General features: G+C 43.0%; 1 protein-coding gene across 4 annotated transcripts in view; it reads right to left on the reverse strand.

Annotated features, from left to right (window-relative positions):
- STON2 (stonin 2) overlaps window positions 1-16550 on the reverse strand; it is a 115033-nt gene that overhangs the window by 7578 nt on the left and 90905 nt on the right. For all 4 annotated transcript variants that reach the window (XM_007070647.4, XM_043548874.1, XM_027832800.3 and 1 more), the window contains one exon: window positions 9431-11269. In XM_007070647.4, the coding sequence (XP_007070709.2) occupies window positions 9431-11269 (1839 nt within the window). The remainder of the gene's footprint in view (window positions 1-9430; window positions 11270-16550) is intronic.

The following is a 16550-nucleotide window of genomic DNA, read 5'->3' on the forward strand; positions in this document are numbered from 1 at the left end:
CTATTTCCATGTACAGCACTGGTGTACTGAAGGCAGTTTTTTACTTCCTCTGACGCATCAGGTATTGGGCACAGCCAAAGGCAGGATCTTGCAGTACACAGTCCAATGATGTCTTTCATCTGAGGATCACATCACACTTTCAGCTAGGTATTATAACCATTTTATAGATAGGAAAATAAAATAAAAAAAATTAAATGATTTCTTTAAGGTCACACAGCAAGTCAATGGCAAAGCTAGGAACAGAACCCAGGAATTCCAACTTCTAGTTCATTATTCCATCCCCATACACAATACTCACTCCTTAAAAAGGGCAATGTAAGTGATAGTTTAAAATTGCTGTGATCTGTGAGCATTATGTTTTGTTTTTTGTCCCCTTTGCCCTGTTGGAAAGCTGTGTGCTCTAGTCATTAGAGCACAGGCTGACCATCAGGACATATGGGTTCTATTCCTGGCTGTCATCAACTCACTGTGACCTTGGGCAAGTCACTTAACCTCTTCGTGCCTCAATTTTTCCATCTGCAAAATGAGGATAGTATCTTTCAAAAGCACTTTGAGAACCTTAGCTGAAGGGTGTTAGATCGATCCTATGCATGATTATTATCCTTACATTTTGTCTAAGTAAAACAAATCCGTGCATGACACAACAAGGCTCTGGCCATCTGGTTGTGCATGATGATATTTAATTTCTGACCATCCATTTTGCAATCACTATGGGAGCATTTGCCTTTTATACAAGTCAGCAAGATGCACACTGAGAAGCTAAAAAGGAATGCAGGAGGTTGGGTTTGGGAAGTAAGAGTGGAAAGAAGCCTGTAAGCCCTCCACATGGAGCAGAATGGGAGTACCATACATGATGGGCTTGCACGATTGGGCCCTGGAAGACCAGCAGTACCCAAACAATGAGCACACCCAGAGTTTATTCCAAAATATCCAGCCCCCTGGGCCTGCAAAGCAAGGCAGGTATCTTCAAAGATAGTACTAACTCTTAGCACTGAAAGGGTGAAATTCACCCCTGTGCAGAGAGCCAGCACTAGACAATGCCTAAGCACCTCTGAGTCCCACTTCAGCCCTCAAAATAGAGCTTAAATGGGATTTATAGGCCTTGTGCAAGTGCCTCTTCAGAGGGGTGAATTTCATCAGCAGAGCACTTGGTATTTTCAAAGCACTGCACAAACACTATTCAAATCATGCACAAAGGCTTCCTAATGAAGTTTAAGGTCAATGCTGCTTCTGGTCAGGCTAGAAATATTATTATTATTATTATTAATAATAACAAATATTGTATATTGCTGGCTACAGGCTTCAGCAAGGTTGGGGTACCATTGTGCTAAGGACTGTATAAATGTAGAGTAAATACTGCACAAACAGGCTCTTCAGAATGCATTGGTGTTCCCATTTTCAGTTGGATGGGGGTATGCAGACACGAAAAACAAGGGAGTTAACTAAACGTTTACAGACTTCAAATACACCTTGACAGAGGTTTTGGACCAAGGTTCAAGGACCCTTATCAGAATGGCTTTTGCTCTTCCATAATGGAAAAGCAACTGGAAGCAGGTTTCCAAGACAACTCCATTGTCTACATCCTGAACACAAGGTTTAAGGGCTGTGCCTTCTCCATGCATATTAAGTCAAGAGCCTATCAAAGACATGCTTCAAGAGAAGGAGGAAAAGGTTTAATTTAAAAGAGCACACACAACCCCCCAAAATGGTAAAATAATATGGTACTCATTTGTTCCTTGTGTTGCAAAGAAAAGGAGAGTATGACTTTATTTTCTCCAGTAAATGGACTTTAAATAAATAAATAAATAATTTAAACACTGCTGCACTTCAATTCTGGCTTTTCATCTCCAAAACACTTCGCAGACAATTTTAAAAAAGCATCTAAATGACTTAGGAGACTCCGGCTACATCTACACTACAGCTGAGAGGTGTGATTCCCAGATCGGAGAGCCGTGCTTGTGTTAGTGTGCTAAAAATAGCAGTGTAGTTGTGGCAGCTTGGGCTTACTGCCTAAGTACCACCCTGTCCAAGATCCCAGGTATGTACTTGGACGGTGAGCCCAAGCTGCTGCCTGTACCGCCATGGCCACGTTGCTACTTTTAGTGCACTAGCTTGAGCAGAGTAGTGCATATACATCTACCTGAGAGGGGAACTACACCTCCCAGCTGCAGTGTAGATGTAGCCTACGGGCATGTCGACATTGCAATCCACAGGTGTGACTGTAGCTAGTGTAGACTGTGACATTGCACCCCATAAGGCTTTATGGAAATATGCTTATGAATGTATATATGACATCACTGGAATATGTTTTATGCTACATATGCCATGTAACATATCTCTGTAAAGGTTATGATCTACTGAATCTACTCATCCTATTTGTATGCATGTATCATTTTTGTATTCGAGGTTATGAATATTGGCTGTGTACTTGCCTGATTTTTAAGCAGCCTTAGTAAAGCATTTGGTCAGCTTCTTGAGAAAGGAATGTGCAAATTAGGTGCCCAATCAAGAAGCACTTAACAGACAATGGGTCTTGGAAGGCTCCAATCCACATAGAAGTCTACATGAGGATGTTCAAGGTAGCATATGAGCCATGGCTGCTACCTGTAAGTTCTGAGTCATGCATGGAGATGTGACTTGCCCATGTGACTCCAAAACTCCATCTTGGAGCTGGACTTTGCATAGGAGAGAGGAGGGGGGTCTTCACCCACAAGAGAAAGTCTATTTAAGCCCATGGGAGACCCCTCTATTTTGTCTTCAGGTGGCTCAAGAGATAGCCTCTCCACCCCCAAAGACACCTGAAAGAAACTGGAACAAAGGACAGTAACTACAGCAGTGTAAGTGATTGCTGGACCCAGACTAGAAGGAGACTAGTCTGTAAAAGGAAGCTTACTGGAACTCCTCTGAGGGTGAGGTTTTATCTGTATTCAGTTTTCTTACTGTATTAGACATAGACTTGTGTGTTCTATTTTAATTTGCTTGGTAATTCACTTTGTTCTGTCTGTTTCTACTTGGAACCACTTAAATCCTACTTTCTGTATTTAATAAAATCACTTTTTACTTATTAATTAACCCAGAGTATGTATTAATACCTGGGGGGGGGGGGGAGAAACAGCTGTGCATACCTCTCTATAGTGCTATAGAGGGCGAACAATTTATGAGTTTAACCTGTATAAGCTTTATACAGGGCAAAACGGATTTACTTGGGGTTTGGACCCCATTGGGAGTTGAGCATCTGAGTGTTAAAGACAGGAACAATTCTTACGCTGCTTTCAGTTTAAGCCTACAGCTGTTAGGCGATGTGGTTCAGATCTGGGTCTAGGTTTGCAGCAGGCTAGCGGGTCTGGCTCAAACCAAGCAGGGCACTGAAGTCCCAAGCTGGGAGGGCTGGGAAAGCAGGGGCAGAAGTAGTCTTGGCACATCAGCTGGCAGCCCCAAGGGGGTTTCTGTGATCCAACCCGTCACATAGACATATCCAAACTAGCTCTGATCCAGATAGGTCACAGCTAGCTCGAGTAACAGTAGCAGTGAAGCTATGGCAGCATGACTGGCTGCATGAGATAGCCCTGCCTGCCTGGGACCCTGAGTACATACTCAAGTGCTGGTGCTGCCACGGCTTCACTGCTATTGTTACTCGAGCTATCTTTGACAAACTAGCTCAGGTATGTCTACACTGGCTGCAAACACACCTCCCTATTGCAGTGTAGACACATACCCTAAGTACCATTTTACTTAATAAAAATCATATGTAAATACATTTTAAATACATTTCAAAATCTGGGCCTTTTGTCATGAGGCTAAGTCCCATTGACTTTTGAAAACAGGACTTAATGCTTTGAAAATTGTACCCAATATCTATATTTAATCTGCAGACCACCACTGTGAGGTAAGGAAGTATTCCCCTGTTTTGGGTGCAGGAAACAAACACAGAGAGGTTAAGGACCAAACTGTGTCTGACTACAGCATGGATGCACAAGGGGAGGGAGCACAAGGAATCTTTCCCAACATTGTATATGTCGTGGCTGGGTACAATTACAGTCTCCTTTAAGCACAGAGACTGTATTCTCCTAGAACCTCTGTCAACAGAAACACCCCAGAAAGGGGGACTAACATGGATAGGGGGCAGCATTATATCCACACCTCCAATGGCCAGTGGAGCTGTCCGGCCAGAGAAACCAGAGCATGCTGAACCATCTGGAGGAATGGTGTAATAGGTACATTACCCCTGGGCTCAAGGAAACTCCTTGAGGCACAATCCATTGTGGAGCTACCTTGGAGTGTGGGGCTTGGGGAAGAGTATGGCTGTGTACCAACTCCAGTGCAGACCTGTGACTTGCCAAAGGCCACAGAGAAAATTACAGTGTCAGAACTGGGACACGAAGTCAGGAATTCCTGGCTCCTGATCCTGTGTTTAAAAATAGATCTTGGCTGCCTATCAAAGTGGGCATTTCCTAAGCTGCAGTAGAGCTATGAGCATGCACATTAAATGCTGTCAAGAGCCAATAATACCTCCTGGGAAAGACAGTTCCACCAGTTACAGGCAAGGCTGGGAGCACTGCTTATTAAAGTTGCCCAACATTTCCCATTATAAGACCCTATTTTCAGTTGCTTATAACTTTGACAAACTTTAACTATTTGGACTGAAACAGAGCCACTGAGCATTCTTTAGCCCAGGACTACCAGGCTCAGAAGCACTTTCCATGCAATGGCTGCTCCAGGCTGGGGTGGGCCCAGGCACTGGAACTAAGAGAAAGGAACACATTTTATTGTTCTCTGACAGTCTGTTATGCACTAACAGCTGTAAGAGGCTCGAGCATGCTCAGTGAGGATGGGCTCGTCAGAGATTTTTGCTGTTAAACTCTAACAAATCTCTATTGAGCATGCAACTTTTCAAAGGTTTATAAGTTGGCCAAATTTTGGTGGATTTTCATGTGAACAGTAAATGGCACATCCCTGACACAAAGACCACCCCTTGCCAACTTTGAAATCCCTGCTTCAAAGCATGGGGTCACTAGAGCATTTCAGAAGAAAGATATCAAGAATTTTGTAAAATGGGCTAAACAATGGATGTGTCCCTAGCCTCCTTCTCTGATTCCTCTCTGGCTGAAGTTTAAAAAAAAAGCCAGAGGAAGATGCCTGGCACGTAAAAATTTAAGCCCAAACAGTTAAAGTTTGTCAAAACAGGGTCTTGTAATGGAAATGTCAAGCAACCTAAATGATAGGTGGTGCAACTAGCCCCACGTATAATACAAAAAACACCTTGGACACTGCATAGCATCATGAGAATGAAACTAAACATTGAATCTACTTGTCTGACAACACAGGACAAATAAGCAAGGCCTTTAACTATCACAACAAACCTAATGTTTATTTATTTGAACTTACTGTTTCTGATTGTTTATAGAGTGCCACTGATGCACTTGAGACAAAACAAACATGGTCTGCTGTGAAAAACTTGCAATCTAAGAGCCTCAGCCAACTCCCACCAAAGTCAATGGTAAAAGTCCCATTGACTTCAAAGACAGCAGGATCAGTCCCTAAATTAGCCTAAATATGGTTTACACATAACATGACCCCATGAACTGTAGTCAGTTGAACTCTGCACAACTGAACTGAGCCATAAATCATGTGGGGAAGGTGTCATTTATTTTTAAACTATTTAATCAATTCTAGTAGTAGTAATGAGTAACAGTACATGCAGATTTCACTGTGCACATAACTGAAACATTTACTGTTGGTGCCCACTCAAATGTCTGGCACTTATGTTAACTAAGTGAAATGTCTGTGAATGCAAAAAATACACAAAGTTATAATGACATACATGGAACCCATGCAGTCATTAATTGACCAGGGGTCACAAAATATAACATTATACTTTTATTTCCCCCGCCACACCCAATCAGACCCCTCAGTCTGAAAGATGGATAAAGTTTGTAGTAAAACCGAGAAGACATCAGACAGATTCATCCTCTTCTTGGCTTCCTGCCTCCCTGAGGAACAAACACTTCATTCTCACTTTCAATGACTCACTCCTCACAATAAAGTCCATGTTGAAAATTATCTGTGTTTCAGAAATGGGCTTGAGCTGCCATGTTTGGAAGGGACCTGGTTCAACTGTCTCCGAAGTTCAGAGGTGGTGAGATCTAGGGTTTTAATTTGGCCCACTTTACAGGTAGGGCCAGCCAGCATGCTTGGGACTGGATCCATAGCCAAATTGCTCCACAGTTCAGGATATCTAGATCCAAGATTCCAGTTTGGGTCACACCTCTGCTTTGTTTGTACAGCTTTTCCCCCACTATCATGAAGCCTCTCTATGGATATTTTCTTAACATTCTTTTGTTCCACTGCTTAGAGGGTAAAAACACATGCTAGTTCTCTTGTACTGGATCACATCCAGTTGTGACTGAGGCTCCACGGGGCCTATAAACAGGCTTCCTTTATCAGCCAGTGTCAACATGTTCATTGTGAATCAGAGAAGAGCAACAGAGTTTACCAAACTGTTCTGGGAAGAAGCTCAGCAACATACTCTGTGGAATCCTGCCATTAGTTGCCTCCAAGAGAAACACACAGGCTAAATACATGGATTGATTCAGTCATATGCTTTTGAATTTGTAGCCACAAGCAAATGGCCCAGACACTTTCGCAGATGGCCCTGGTGGCAGGTTGTAAAGCTGGAGAGCATAGGGCCTGTTCATATCAGGAACCACAAAGACAAGAAGTCAGGATAAGGCAGTGAAGCTACAGAAATAATTCTTAGAGACTGGTGCTTGGATTTTATGATCTGCAAGTGAGCACTGGCTTAAATGGTTTAGGACTTGGTTACCTGAGCGACCCACCACTCTCTCCCCCCAATACCACCTTCAGTGGCAGTCAGTAAGGACAGGCAGCTAGATCCCCCTTAATTTAAACTGGAGGGGGCTGCTGCACAGTATTTTCCATGGGGGTCCTTGAAAGTGGAATTTGCCCTCCCTTTTTGGTTTACCGGAGCTTGGATTTGTCAACATTCAGGGCATGCAGCAAAGTCCACCCTTTGATAAGGGCTGAAGTTTGTGGGTGGCTAGATGTGTGGGTCTCTATTATTATATTTTGGGTGACTATTGTGGGTGGCTTCATTCAGGCAGCTGTGTATTTTTTTAAAATTTGTTGTATATTCTGAGCATCTAGAGGCATGGGATAAGTGCTGTCAAGAAATATAAATAGCCCCTGAGAGGCAGGGATGGATTCAAACTATATTAGGCCTGCCTCCACCAATACTCTAGGATTCCCTCCCACACCACCTCCCACAGATATAGTGGCCATGTCATAATGCTTGCTCTCCTTTCCTTTCCCTCAAATCACACTGTGACCTGACAGGAGGGGCTGTCTGCAGCCAGGGCACCTCTCTTCCTCCCAGGTGTATGAGACAGTCAGTTAGCACCCATGTGTCGCTACTGCTCAGTACTGTGTGGGAAGACTCTCCAAAAGCAGGGACTGCATCTCAGCTTCATCCTCCCCTTCTGGGAGGCAAATGTAAGGTCACAGACAGAGACAAGGACAAAACTGGAGACTTGGGTTAACATTTCACATAAGGTGAAAGAAAGTGGGTTAGAGAGCATCGCTAATGGCTTGAGCAGGCAAAAGAGTCAAGAATTCTGGAATCTGTGAGCAATTCTGCTAATGACATGCTGTGTGAATTTAGACAAGTCATTTAAGGTTATGTCTACACTTTGAGCTGGAGGTGTAAATTCCAGCTCGAGGACACATACCTGGGCTAATGACTGAGCTAGTGCACTAAAAATAGAGCATAGTTGTAGTGGTGTGAGAGATAGCAGCCCTGAGTACTTGCCTAACAACTTGGATGTTTATGTACTTGCCCCTCCTGCTGCCAGGGCTACACTCTATTTTTAGCATGCTAGCTTGATCAGAGCTAGCAGGGGTATGTCACCTGGAGCTGGAAATTGCACCTTCCATCTTGAAGTGCAGACATATGCTTAATCTCTGTGGGCTTCAGTTTTCCCCGCTGCAATGTCTGTAAAGCACAGAGATCCTCAGATGGATGGCACCAGAGAAGAATAATTGTCACTGAACTTCATCACCTGACCTGAGGGGTCATGCAGGCGGCACAGTGGGATTTTCCTAGCAAGCACATAATTATTTGCATTTAGGGTCAGGCTGACAGTATGGCTTTTTCCAGGCATGCTGCTATTGACATGAGATTTGTCTTTCATCCTGATGTTTCTTTTTATTCCCCCTACTCTTTGCTTCTAGTCTTTCCTCCAAAGTAAACTCTCCAAGCCTCATTTGTTGTCAGACTGATGTCTATCCAGGTTTGTACTCTGTGGTGTACTCTAAGGTGTTGGCCTTATTGAGCTAAAAAGTGATCCAAAAGGTGAGAAGCACCTAGTTCAATGCTTTCCTTCCCTCCTGCCAAATGAGAACAGATGTTCTCAGAAAGGACCAGCTCTGGAGCATCATTGACCTTTTCTTGTAGGGAAAAAGTACAGGCAGAAACCTGCCCAGTGAGGCAGGTACAGGAACAAGTCAGTGTTTTAAACAGCATTTATGCATAGAACTGCATTAGCCAAGGGCATGGGAACCAGAAAAGGTAATTTACTATAAACAGAAAGTGAACTAGATTGGTCAGATTTCACTGCCCAAGCTGGGTGAAGGGCAGAAAGTGAACAAATGGTAATGGTGGTAAAAAGTAAATTAGATTTCACAGATTACTTGAATGTTAATAATTAAAGGTATAACTATAAAAATACAGGGCAGGACAGATTTTTAAGTTATATGATTTACCTTGACAGTGTCCCTTTAAATGTTTAATCAGGTCTTAGTCCCTGTCCACACTAGTTGAAAGATGTAGCCACAAGTTGTTGCATGGAATACTTTTAGCTTGTAATGTCTACACAGTGCCCTATGTCCACAAACAACCACCATACCTCGTACATGTATGAACTCTGGCTGCAACAAATGCAGTGAGATCTTTGTCTCCGGTCTTGCTGAACCAGTGCAATTTACAACATTCTGGATAGGAAGTCTCAAGGGCTGGAGCTACAGTGATTCAGCTAGTCCCCCTGATATCACACAATACAGTGCCTTACATTTGGAAGTTACCCAAAAAGTACCTGTTCTCAGAAACAGTGTAGTGCATTATAGGAAAGCTTAGGCAAGAGTCCCAGAATGCACTGACAAAATCATGGTTGGAAGGCATATTTGCATGTGGCTACATCAAAATGGTTTTGTCAAAAACAGTGTTTCTTTGTGAGTCACATTAAATCACTGTTAGGGTGAGTAAGACAACCAGCCATTTCATGCAACTGATGCTCCTTTGAACCTTCCAAAAGGACAATGGTTTATCCACTGTACCGTGTAACTCCTATGTCCCCCAGTCCCCAAAATATACCTTTTCTTTAAGTTTATCCACTCAGACACAGTACTCTCTACTCACCTGAGTTTTTGTCAGGCAGTCGGTTTATCCTCCATACAATGGAATTAAAGGCATGCTCATATTTGGCAGTTCCCAAAGTTACTCTCATTACTGGCTCAGAACCAGACACGGTGGCTGATCCAAAACTGGCACCCTTGTTCACCTTGGCTTTCAAAGACTTTTCTCCCAGGACACTTTCCCTGCGGAAGTTTTTCACCCACTCATTTGGCACTGGGTAGCGGACCATCACGTTTTCACAGGGGACCTGAGTTAGAGGGTCGCAGTTGGAGGAGAACCCAGTGGACATCATCAGCCAGCTCTGGACCTCCACTTCAGCACCTTTGACAGTGGCTGCTGTTCTCAGAGTGAAAGGCAAAGTCTTCTCAGCAAACACAGTCCTGAACCGCATCAGCTCGAATCGGCAGGCATCCAAGGGATTAAACTGGATAACATGGGAGCTGTTAAACATTTCCTCATCCACACATGAATGGAACCGGCAGTTATACAACTTAATCCACTTCGTGGTAGTGGTAGGCATAATATCCTGCCGTGCAACGATTTCATTCCCTTTTATAAGTATGTCATTAAGGCCCAGCCTGCATTCTGCGAGGCCAGAAAGGAAGCTGAGAACATGTACATGCGTCAGCACACTGTGCTGGAGAATCCTATGGTCTCCTTTGGCCAAGATGCCATGAAACTCATCTTTGACATCAACAGTGATTTCTTCCTCTTGATAGTTTAATCCTACTGTGCTCAGATCTGTTGATGAGGCTGGCAAGTCCATTAGTATATCCTGAACTGCGCTGATGAAACTAAGGAAGTCTTCATAATCAGTAGTGCCTAGCTTTATCACTTGTTCCCTTTCTGCTGCATGGCTGATTGCTGGTTTAGGCTGATACTTCCTTTTCTCCTTGTAGATGGTGCGGTCTATCCGCACACTGTGTATCCTTCCATTCTCATCATAGTTTTGGAGCTTGGGCTCTGAAATCTCATGATTGATCTCAAGTTTGAATTCCTTGAAGGGCTTCTCCAGACCCTTCTCATAAAAAAGCTGTAGATACCCGCTCGCAGTCAGTTTGATGTAGATTGGCCCCCAATGCCTAGATGACATGATGTTCTTCTTCTCTGGTATCCTGAGCATCATTGGCCAGCCATCCTTGGGCTGAGATGAGGCCACGTTCAACAATGTGCCATCCACCTCAAATGGCATCAGGGGGTCATCATCAGGTAGAGTTGGGCTGCTCAGGTGATCTGGATCCCCAATACGGAGCTGCTTGAGCTGCTCGACAGCATCTGTGTGGGTTAAGTTTTTGCTTGACTCATCGAAGCTGATGGTGTCAGGTTCTTGGTAGAGGATAATAAGGGAGTCTCTTTGGCTTTGTCCTGGAGCACTGGAGAGAGAGGAGCTGTGGGAACGCCTATCTCGTTCCTCTAAGAATGAGCTGAACGGGTTGATGGGTGAGGGTTGGACATCCCTCAGAGACTCATCCAGGAAGGGGTTAGTAGCACTCCAAGGGGGTGTTCCAACTGAAGGCAGCCTATTTAAGGAGGAAAGATCTAGCTTTTGAACTTTAGTGAGGTCCACCAACGTGCTCCTGGGGCGCTCCCTCTTCTTAAAGGATGCAGCAAGGTTACAGTTCACATCTGCAGTCTGCGTTGCTATTGGTGGGGTGTCTGGTTTCAAGGGAGAAAGCTTCTGTAGGGAAGCAGAGCTGACTTCATTGTCATCGAAAGTCACCCAGCTGGGGAAACGAGCAGTGGTTGAGGTAGGAGAGTGCCCATTCATGGGGGTGCTGTTCAGCTGCCAGTTGACAGCCTCCATATCTACCTCTTCATCTTCCTGGAAAGACGAGGAATTGTCTTTAAAGAGAGAAAAAGAGAGAGAAAAGGGAAATTTCAGTCCATTAGTCTGAAACCAACTAGTTCTTTTCTCTAAGGGAGAAACTTTGTGGGCACCATAGTTTGCATGCACAAAATGAGCTAATTCGCATGCTGTGCAAGAGAACTGGTCAAACAACTTGGCTGAAAGGCCAAAGAGTCTGATAAGAATTACTGCGGGACCCGGTACCGGCCAGTCACCTCCAAAGGGACAGAGAAACAAAGGTATAAAGAAGCAGCAGGAGACAAATGAAGAAAAGAGGAATGATAGCAGGGATTGTACCTTCCTCCTCTCTCCCAAACAAAACAAAAGCTAAAAAGGAGAAAACAAACACCTACCATATTGCAGTCATTTTTTTCTGTAATTTTTTTTCTTTGTAGCTTTCTTCTTTACTCCCTCTCTCCTTTCATTCTTTCTCTCTCCTTTTTCCTCTTTGTTCCTTCTCTTCCTCCTTTCTCTCTTGTTCCTTCTCTTTCTGTTCTTTCCCTTCTGCTCCCTCTCCCCCATGTGCTTTTGGGTTGTTGAATCCAATGGGAAGAGGGAGTGAAAGTGGTGGAAGCTCTTTTTTCTGCCACTCCCACTCCATCTCCATGTGCATCGGCTGCTCTATTGCTGTTAGCATTAAAGCACATGGGGAAAGAGCATAAGCACTGGAAAAGGTGCCTGAATGACATGCATTGCACAGGAGACATTCAGTAAGGCTGTTTACTTGGCCTGCCTTGTGGAGAATTATCAGTCAGCCCTAAGAGGTCTGTGAAATACTTCTCAGGGAAGCTGTGAACTAATGATGTAGGAATGGGTAAAGAAAGGCATATTTCAGGCCTGTATTGTGCAAGCTTTCCCCACAGTCTCTTAGTCTAGCACACCATTCTTGACCTGTAACAGCTTCTATTTTTCTAGACCTGGGGTCCCCATACACAGCTCTGCCAATGCACTTCAGTTCTGACCTGCACTACCCCCTGCTATTCCAGTCCTGGATGTTTCCCAAGTAGAGGCTCCCAGTGGTGGTGAATTGTGTGGTGGTGTTTATATACAGAACACACACAACTGGGAATGTTCTGAGGCTGAAGTGTTTAATGTCCATTGGCTTGGAGAGCAGGATCACAGAAGCTGCTCCCAAAAATGGGCATCCTGTCTGAAATTATAATCTGCTGCTGCACCATGAGTTCACCATACTTAACATACAGAAATGTCAACATCCTTACCTCTTAAATTTGCATCAAAATGCAGATTATGTACTTTGCAAAACTCATTGCTCTGAAGTGCAAGAAAAGAGACTGTAAAAACCACACTTATGTGCCACCTATGTTTGCACTCTGGGCAACTGCTGTGTCACATCTGCTTACTGCATAGACAAACACAAGCATTTATAGTGCTGTCATCCCCTTGGAGGAGAGAGCTTGATTCCCATCTGCCTCACCCACATCAGCAAAATCTGAGAGCTAAATTCAGATTCCAACTGTTGCCTACTAAACTGAACACAAAAGTCAGGAGACCTGGGTTTTAGTTCTGGCTGTGCGACTATGTGACCCTGGGTCACTTCACATTTCTGGGCCTCTGTTATGCCATCGGTACAAAGGGATAATGACACTTACCCAATCTTGTAAACTACTTTGAGATCTACATATGGAATATGTTATAGCATTATTATCATGATCACTGGTGATTGTGTATGAAGAAGAAAGTATCCAACTAGCTTTTCAGATCCCAATTTAATAATAAAATTATAATAATAATAATACAATGTTTTTCTTCCATATATCTTGAAGTGCTTTATAAAAGAAAGAGTCACTATCTCAGTTTATCAGGAGATTTCCTCCTCACCCTGCACACTCAACCAGGTCTTAGTCTTAGATTTGCACATAAGATGCAACTCTTGTACAAATACTAACCACAGTTCCTGCTCCTGGGAGGGGTGGTAGATCCTGCATGCCCACTCAAACTTCCGCCCCAGGTCTATACATGGATTGGGGGGCAGAGAGGAGAGAGAGACTTTCACTTCCACACCCTTCCCCCAAACCAGCTCCAAAGCATTTTTTTTTTAAATTACCAAGTACAAACCTGAACTCAGTGGGAACTGGACTTCTGCTCTCTAGTCCCCATCCCCACACTGCTAAACCTCTCTCGAAGTAGCTTCTCTCCTCAGTGGCTAGCCAGCAAGCACATAGCTGCTTGGAGAAAGAGCAAAGAGCTCACCTGGTCCTGAGGTTTATTTCTCATCTAAGGTCATAATCCATCCTTTGTGGTATCACAGCCATCAACTTGCAGAAACCAACTGTGATGCCACAGAGGATTAGGACTTCAGGTGGGTGGAGAGTGGTAGACAAACAGAGATCCTGATTTCATACGAAAGAAATACAGGCAGCATTCCCACTAAAAAGAAGATCTGCCAGAGTTTTCCCACAGGGTATACGCAGGACTTGTTAAAAACAAAGCTGCTTTTGTGATACAGGAGCCTAAAAATGCAGCCAAACATTATTTTTTTAAAAAATGGTAGTTTTATAACTTTAAGTGACTTCATTGTTTATTTTATTTTAGGTGAAAACCAGAGCAAATTAGTATTTGATTCCGGTCATCTGTAAAGAGATCACATCATGGAGAGGGGAGGCAATAAACCGTCTTTATCCTACACTGAAATCAAATTAAATACAGTATTCAGTTGCCAAACTGGAGGGAGTTCAGAGAAGAATGATGAATATTGTTTAAGGGCTGGAAGAATTACACTGATGAGGAGAGCTAAACAGGCGTAGCTTGGCTAATAAGGACTAAAGGGTGGGGGATTATTATCACTGTCTACAAATATTTGATGTAAACATGGGCCAGGGAGAGAAATTATTTAGCTTGGTCTCTATGATTATAACTAAGTGGAGGGGGATAATATTAAGAAAAAGATAAGGTAGGATTAATATCAGGAAAAGCTTCCTGAGAATTGGATGTGCTAGCCTGCAGAACAGACTCCCAACAGAAGTGGTGTGGAAGCTCCAGTACATGGGCCATTTACAATTAGACTAGAGTCATTAGACCAATATATTGTGAGAACAACCTTGAACAGGCCAAAGGATGGGGTAGTTGGGACTGAATGGGATTGTCTCCATTTCTGATTTAGATTAATTTATGAATCAGTGTGACCATTTTTTTAAACACAAAGGGATTTTTTTCACTCCAAGTTACAAAACATCAGCATTTCTAAATTGAAAATGAGAGAGACCCATCAATACAGTGACACTTTGAGAGGTGTGGCTAAAAGAGTATCCTATTCGCTGAACAGATAAGAACAGCACTTAACCACCCTGCAGGAATAGTTGGATTTGATTTAAGCACGTTAATATTTCCACTGCACAAAATATATCAAGACTTGCTGACAGAGAGCAGAAGACCTGACAGAGAATAAATCCAAAATGAGAAGGGTTAGTTCTGCACTAAAGAAAACAAAAAGCAGTCAAAATAAAGTAATCAAGCCCCTTTGTCTCTCTTGCTTAATGTGCTTTGTTTCTGCAAAGCAAATTACTTTTATAGGTGTATCTTTAGCCAAAATTAAAATGTCTTTTAACTGCTTAAATTCCCTTGCCAGAAGGCATCCTGCCATAGCTCCAGCCCAGTTGCCAAATATTGCCAGATACATCCAGGTAGAACATCCTTGCCATGCCACTAAAAATCTGGGCAGTCTAGGGGAAAGCCTCTACTGTGCTATTAAATGTCCAGGTAGAGGGCCCTTGCTGTATTACTGCACCTTCCACGAGTTTCTTACTGTTGCACTGACTCTACAAGGTCAGCAAATAGCAGCAGCAAAAGGTTTCACATTTCAGCATTATAAACTAAGCACTGTACTAAACAATAAAGCAGATGGCAAATGGAACATCTCGCTGTGTCCCCCAAGCCTCTTATAATTCACTACATGGGAATGGAGTCATTGATTTGCTTTATTGCTTCATTTATAATTTTTCTCTATTTAATTTTTTGGGGGCCTGAACTCTCTTCTTTTAGAAGCCACCGAGTGTCACGTTACCTCTACCTTGGAAAAATAGCTGCCTCGCAGGAGCTTGAGGAATTGATGCCTTCACGGCTCTTCACGGATTTGGTAGCACTAGTGTCACATAGGTAGGAAGAAGCTCTTGAAGGCATTAAATCACTTGAAGTGAAGAGTGTTCTGAATAGGATTATTGCTCTGAAAAATTGACTCAATGTAAAAGCTTGGATTTTCATTGCATATAACAAACAACTTAAGTGCCAGTACCATACACAAGGGAACTATAGACTGCTTTGGAAAACTTGGATGGCAATATATGCTTCTCACGGATGCCTTGAACATTGGTGCTGGGTTTGGAGATCACTTAGGCTTAGTCTAAAGTAGAAAAGGTTTCCTGGTATAGTTATATGCCAGTTCCTGAAACAAAATAAGCTACACTGGGAAAAACACTTTTTTTTTTGTTTTTGCTGGTATAAGTATGTCCACTCTTGGGCAATTTGACAGTATAGAAATGTTGTAAAACAAACAAAATCACACGCTTAACTGACATTACAGTGAGAAAAAATCATATAGTGTAAATCTGGCCTTAGTGAATCAACTCAGTATTGAGGAAGCCAGTTACAATGATGACAGCTTCTATTTACCCATAAGCAATGACAGGAGAGGGAAAAAGCACAGATAAAGAGGAGCGGGGTGAAATCTATCATTACATTGTTGGGCATTTGTCTGAGTTTGGCCTAAGAACATAAGAATTTTCATACTTGTGTCAGGCTGACAGTGGCCAGTATCAGAGCTTCAGTGAGAGTGTACAGAATAGGGCAGTTGTAATGAACCATGCCTGTCTTCCCCTCCCAGCTTCTGGCAGTCAAGAGGTTTAGGGTCGCTCTGAGCATGGGGTTGACATCCCTGACCATCTTGGCTAATAGCTATAGATAGACCTATCCTCCATGAACTTATCTAGTTCTTTTTTGAACCCTGTTATACTTTTGTCAATCACATCTCATGGTAATGAGTTCCACAGGTCAATTGGGTATTGTGTGGAAAAAGTGCATCCTCTTCTTTGTATTAAACCTGCTGCCTATTAATTTCACTGGGTGATCTCTGGCTTTTGTATTGTGGAAAAGGGTACATAACACTTCTCAATTCATTTTTTTCCACACCATTCATGATTTTATAGATCTCTATTATATCCCTCCTTTATCGTCTCTTTTCTAAGCAGAAGAGTCCTAATCTTTAGTCTCTCCTCATATGGAAGCTGTTCCATATCCATGATCATCTTTGTTGCCCTTCTCTGA

Source organism: Chelonia mydas, chromosome 6 (assembly GCF_015237465.2).
Source record: "Chelonia mydas isolate rCheMyd1 chromosome 6, rCheMyd1.pri.v2, whole genome shotgun sequence".
Taxonomy (NCBI): domain Eukaryota; kingdom Metazoa; phylum Chordata; order Testudines; family Cheloniidae; genus Chelonia; species Chelonia mydas.